This window comes from Gopherus flavomarginatus, chromosome 8 (genome assembly GCF_025201925.1).
Source record: "Gopherus flavomarginatus isolate rGopFla2 chromosome 8, rGopFla2.mat.asm, whole genome shotgun sequence".
Classification (NCBI taxonomy): Eukaryota; Metazoa; Chordata; order Testudines; family Testudinidae; genus Gopherus; species Gopherus flavomarginatus.
In genome coordinates this window covers 113,452,860-113,458,709 of record NC_066624.1, presented here as the reverse complement: position 1 = coordinate 113,458,709, position 5,850 = coordinate 113,452,860, and the positions used below count along the sequence as shown (strand labels likewise).

Genomic DNA, 5,850 nt, shown 5'->3' with positions numbered 1-5,850 from the left:
ACACTACAATGCACTTTAAAGGGCTCTTTAAATCGGTTTCTGTACTCCTCCCCAACGAGAGGAGTAACGCTAAAATCGATATTAACATATCGATTTAGGTTTAGTGTGGCCACAAATCAAAGTTATTGGCCTCCGGGCGGTATCCCACAGTGCACCACTGGCCGCTCTGGACAGGAATCTGAACTCTAAGGCACTGGCCAGGTAGACAGGAAAAGCCCCGCGAACTTTTGAATTTCATTTCCCGTTTGGCCAGCGTGGAGCTCTGATCAGCACAGGTGACCACGCAGAGCTCATCAGCACAGGTGACAATGCAGTCTCCTGAGAATCGAAAAGAGCTCCAGCATGGACTGCACGGGAGATACTGGATCTTATCGCTGTATGGGGAGAGGATTCAGTGCTAACAGAACTCCGTTCCAAAAGACGAAATGAAAAAACTTTTGAAAAAATTTCCAAGACCGTGATGGAGAGAGGCCACAGCAGGGACTCAGTGCAGTGCAGAGTGAAAGTGAAGGAGCTCAGCCAAGCCTACCACAAAACCAAAGCAGCAAAGGGAAGATCAGGGTCAGGGCCAAAAACATGCCGCTTCTACACTGAGCTGCATGCAATTCTAGGGGGCTGTGCCACCACTACCCCTCCTTGTCCCTGGATTCCAAAGTGAGGGTTATAATCTCAACCATGGATGAGGATTCAGTGGAGGGGGAAGAGGAGGAGGAGGAAGAGGAGGATGAGCTTGCAGAGAGCACACAGCACTCCATTCTCCCCAACAGCCAGGAGCTTTTTGTGACCCAGACGGAATTACCCTCCCAGCCCTCCCAAGCCACTAGCCCAGACAGTGAAGCCATGGAAGTGACCTCTGGTGAGTGTACCTTTGTAAATATAAAACATGGTTTAAAAGCAAGCGTTTTTTAATGATTGATTTGCCATGAGGGCTTGGGATGCATTCGCAGCCAGTAAAGTTACTGGAAAAGTTTGTTAACATGTCTGGGGATGGAACGGAAATCCTCCAGGGACATCTCCATGAAGCTCTCCTGGATGTACTCCAAAAGCCTTTGCAGAAGGTTTCTGGGCAAGGCAACCTTGTTCCATCCTCCATGGTAGGACACTTTACCACGCCATGCATGTAGCAAGTAATCGGGTATCATTGCATGACAAAGCCTAGCTGCGTATGGTCCCGGTGATTGCTGGCATTCAAGAAACATCCGTTCTTTATCTCGCTGTGTTATCCTCAGCAGAGTGATATCGTTCATGGTAACCTGGTTGAAATTAAGGAATTTAAGTAAGGGGACAGAGAGATGGGGGAGGGGAGGAAGGATAGCGCTGAGCTTTTTAGCGTTTGGCCAGCAGGAATCTTCCCAGCTACCAGCCACGCGGTGCGGGGGGGGGAGAAAGGGGGGTGATTAGCAGTGATCTTCCGTGATACCAGCCATGCGGTAGGGGGAGGGTTAAAGCAATTCTAGAGAATTGGATTGGGGAGGGGTTGGCGTCTGCTGCTTCTTGTTAACAGGAAAGAAGCAGCAAAGGGAACTGTGTATATCAAGGCTGGAGAAGCTGTGCCTTACCATGACCGCATGCAAGCTGAATTGTGATGCCCGGACCTGCGTCTGTGAGATCTGTAACACCAGAGCCGCAGGCACTCAATATTAAAAGTTTCCAAATGCGACCTTGTAGTGAAATCACATGTGCTATGTAAGGTGAATAGTGTTGTTCACTGTGAAAGAGTATAATCATTGTTCTGTAAAATGTATCTTTTTAAATCCTTCTCTCCCTATTTTCCCCCTCTCATGCAGCTGCACATTTTTCAAGCCTCCCTACTCCATCCCGAAGGCTAGCTCAGATAAGGCGGAGGAAGAAGAGGACGCGAGATGAAATGTTCTCAGAAATCATGGAAGTAACCCGCAATGAAAGAGCTCATCTGAGGGAGTGGAAGGACGTGGTAGCAAAGTACAGGAAAGATGCCAGTGAATGTGAGGACAGGAGGGACCAACGTGAGGATAGGAGAGAGACTCGAGATGAGAGGTGTAGGCAGGAAGATCAGCGGTGGCGGGATGCAACGCTGGAGCTGCTGCGTGATCAAACTGACATCCTCTGATGTCTGGTGGATCTTCAGGAGGAGCAGCGGGGTCACAGAGTGCCGCTGCAGCCCCTGTGTAACCACCCTCACCATGTTCCATGTCTTCCTCACCCAGACGTGTAAGAACGTGTGGGGGAAGGCTTCGTGCACCAGCCCACTCCACCCCCGTGGACAGTCCAACCAAAAGGCTGTCATTACATCGAAATGTGCTTAATGGCCTTTTCCTTCCCTCCTATCCTCCTCCCAAACCACTCCTGGATACCTTGTTAATTAACTTCCTCTTTTTAAAATTACATGCTTTTTAAATGAACGGGGAGGGTGGGTTGCTTACAGGGAATGACTTTTAATAAAGAATACATGCTTTTTAAACAATAGTGACTTTATTTCCTTAAGCAAGCTGTAATCGAAGGGGGAGGGTGGGTTGCTTATAGGAGGAGTCAATAAAGGGGGGGAGGTTCATGAAAGGGAAACAAACACAGCAGTCACACCGTACACTGGCCCGTGATGAAACTCATTTTCAAGGCTTCTTTGATGCGCACTGCTTCCTGGTGAGCTCTTCTAATTGCCCTGGTGTCTGGTTGCGTGTAATCAGCGGCCAGGTGATTTGCCTCAGCCTCCCACCCCACCATAAAGGTCTCCCCCTTACTTTCACAGAGATTGTGGAGCACACAGCAAGCAGCAATAACAAAGGGGACATTGGTTTGGCTGAGGTCTGAGCGAGTCAGTAATGTGCGCCAGCGGGCTTTTAAATGGCCAAATGCACATTCTACCACCATCCTGCACTTGCTCAGCCTGTAGCTGAACAGCTCCTGACCACTGTCCAGGCTGCCTGTGTATGGCTTCATGAGCCATGGCATCAAGGGGTAGGCTGGGGCCCCCAGGATAACGACAGGCATTTCAACATCCCCAACTGTTATTTTCTGGTCCGGGAAGTAAGTCCCTTGCTACAGCCGTTTAAACAGAGTAGTGTTCCTGAAGACGTGAGTGTCATGAACCCTTCCTGGCCATCCCACATGGATGTTCGTGAAACGTCCCTTGTGATCCACCAGTGCTTGCAGCACCATGGAAAAGTACCCCTTGCGGTTTACGTACTGGGTGCCCTGGTGCTCCGGTGCCAAGATAGGGATATGGGTTCCATCTATCGCCCCCCCCACAGTTAGGGAATCCCATTGCAGCAAAGCCATCCACTATGACCTGCACATTTCCCAGAGTCACAACCTTTCGTAGCAGTAGCTTAATGATTGCTTTGGCTGCTTGCAGCACAGCAGCCCCCACAGTAGATTTTCCAATTCCAAATTGGTTCCCGACAGACCGGTAGCTGTCTGGCGTTGCAAGCTTCCAGAGGGCTATTGCCACTCGCTTCTCAGCTGTGAGGGCTGCTCTCATCTTGGTATTATGGCATTTCAGGGCTGGGGAAAGCAAGTCACAAAGTTCAAAGAAAGTGCTCTTACGCATGCGAAAGTTTCGCAGCCACTGGGAATCGTCCCACACCTGCAAAACTATGCGGTCCCACCGGTCTGTGCTTGTTTCTCGGGCCCAAAATCGGCGTTCAATGGGTAGAACCTCCCCCATTACCAGCAGGAGCTCCAAAGCGCAGGGGCCCGCGGTTAGGGAGAAATCAGTGTCCATGTCCTCATCACTCTCGTCACCGCACTGCCGTAGCTGCCTCCTCCTTGCCTGCCTTTGCAGTTCATGGTTCACCATAGACTGCATGAGAATGCATGAGGTGTTTACAACGTCCACGATTGCGCTATTGATCTGAGCAGGTTCCATGCTTGCTGTGCTATGGTGTTTGCTTTCAGTTCACCCAGGAAAAAAGGCGCGAAATGGTTGTCTGCTGCTTTCAGGAAGGGAGGGGTGAGGCTGTACCCAGAACCACCCGCGACAATGATTTTTGCCCCGTCAGGCACTGGGATCTCAACCCAGAATTCCAAGGGGCGGGGGAGACTGCGGGAACTATGGGATAGCTACGGAATAGCTACCCACAGTGCAACGCTCTGGAAATCGACTCTAGCCTCGGGCCATGGATGCACACCGCCGGATTAATGTGCCTACTGTGGACGCGTGCAATCGACTTTATAATATCTGTTTTATAAAACCGGTTTATGTTAATTTGAAATTACCCTGTAGTGTAGACTATAGTCTCATTGCTTCCTGGCACGCCCTCACCCATCTGACTGTATCCAGCTGTTGTCTCTTGTCACGTCCTGAGAGTGTATAGTCTGCAGGGCAGGGACCATCTTTCTGTTCTGGGTTTGTACAGCACCTGGCGCCCTGGGCCACAGCTGGCCTCCTAGATGCTATGATGATACAAATCAATAATCATTTAAAAAATGCCTCAGGCACTCAGTGAGCCCTGCCCCTAGCCCCCTTGCTGCTGGTGCTCTGCTGGTCTGAAATCTGCTAGTTTAGATCCTGTCCTTGCCTACCCACCCCCATTCTCTCTGTCTCTCTCACACACACACCCCTGGCCTGGCCGTGGGCAAACCCCTAGCTTGGATAAATGGGACCTTTTGCCCCAGAGCTGAACAAACCCTGCACTAAGGCTGGTTAACACGTTCTCCCGCTGTGTGTTTTGGTTTCACAAGCAGCACGTGAGCGACAGGTGTCATCCCACCTGCCTTCAAGTTCTGAGCACAGCCTGGGCCGGAAACAAACCGAGTTGCCAAAACCCTGAGGGGATCTCCCATGGTATTGCCAGCCTGATCCCAACCCTTGGGACCCTGTGTCCGCCCCTTTCTGCCGGCTGGAGAAGAAATCCCCAGAAGGGAGGGGACAGAGTGGGAGCAATTCTCTAGCTAAGGAATGGATCCAGCTGCCCTTCAGGCCCAGGCACCAACACAGAGGTTGTACCAAGAGCTCCTCTGGTAAAGGCAGGGCCAGAGCTGCCAGGGCTGAGAACTAGCAGCACCTCAAAGGAGCTGGTTGTGCCTTTTTCACCTGTGCCTCCCCCCGGAGATGCCCTAATCAAGCTCCCTCGTACTCCTGCTCCACCCTGCAGCTCAGATGCCAGCTGCTAGACAGTGGAGCTTGTTGGGTTTCCTGGAGGAACCACGGAGCTCAATGGGATTTCGGGTCGTTGAAAGCTCACATGACCTCAAGTTACCATTTGGTCTCAGCCCCTGCTTTGAAGGCTTGCCAGTTAAAAGCAAGCTATTCTCTTGGAGAAACAATAGCGTCGGGATTCACAGTGTAAACTTGGGCTGGGGAGGATGTGCCGAACAAGCTTCACTTCCTAACAACTTCCACCCTGCAGCACTCAGCGAGGTCACGTGGCAGGTCCCCTGTGGCCGTCCAGGGGCTTTGGAAAGGACAAATTTGCCTCGATAAAGATTCCATGACCCTGCAGCTGAGCCCCGCTGAACAGGCAAACTGGGCCCATCTCCCACTGCGTTACATCGGTTTGACAGCAGAGTAACTTCCTGGCTTGGGAGAAGTTACATTGATAGGACCCTGGCGTAGAACAAGGCTGAATCAGGCCCATTGCCTGTTAGCTAGGGACACAGGGCTACGGTGAGCAGATAGCAAGTGTGAAAATCAGGATGGGGGGGGGTAATAGGAGCCTATATAAGAAAAAGCCCCAAAAATCGAGACTGTCCCTATAAAATCAGGACATCTGGTCACCCTACTGGAGGCGTCTCTCACTGTCATCACTAAGGGCCAGGCTTTGCCCTCCTTACTCGCACTGAGTAGTACCTTACACCACGAGTAGCTTTGCTGAAATCAGCTGGGCTCGTTGCAGAGTGAGTGCTACTCAGTGTGAGCAAAAGCTGCAGAAC

The 5,850-nt window shown here is 51.3% G+C and overlaps 1 protein-coding gene across 1 annotated transcript; it reads left to right on the top strand.

Moving 5' to 3' along the window:
* The first annotated feature begins 666 nt into the window (after positions 1–666).
* Positions 667–2,309, top strand: LOC127056303 (troponin T, cardiac muscle-like). Its single transcript, XM_050963960.1, has 2 exons — positions 667–856; positions 1,788–2,309. The coding sequence occupies exons 1-2, from the start codon at positions 676–678 to the stop codon at positions 2,087–2,089; spliced, it is 483 nt and encodes a 160-aa protein (XP_050819917.1). The 5' UTR covers positions 667–675; the 3' UTR covers positions 2,090–2,309.
* Positions 2,310–5,850: the final 3,541 nt, after the last annotated feature.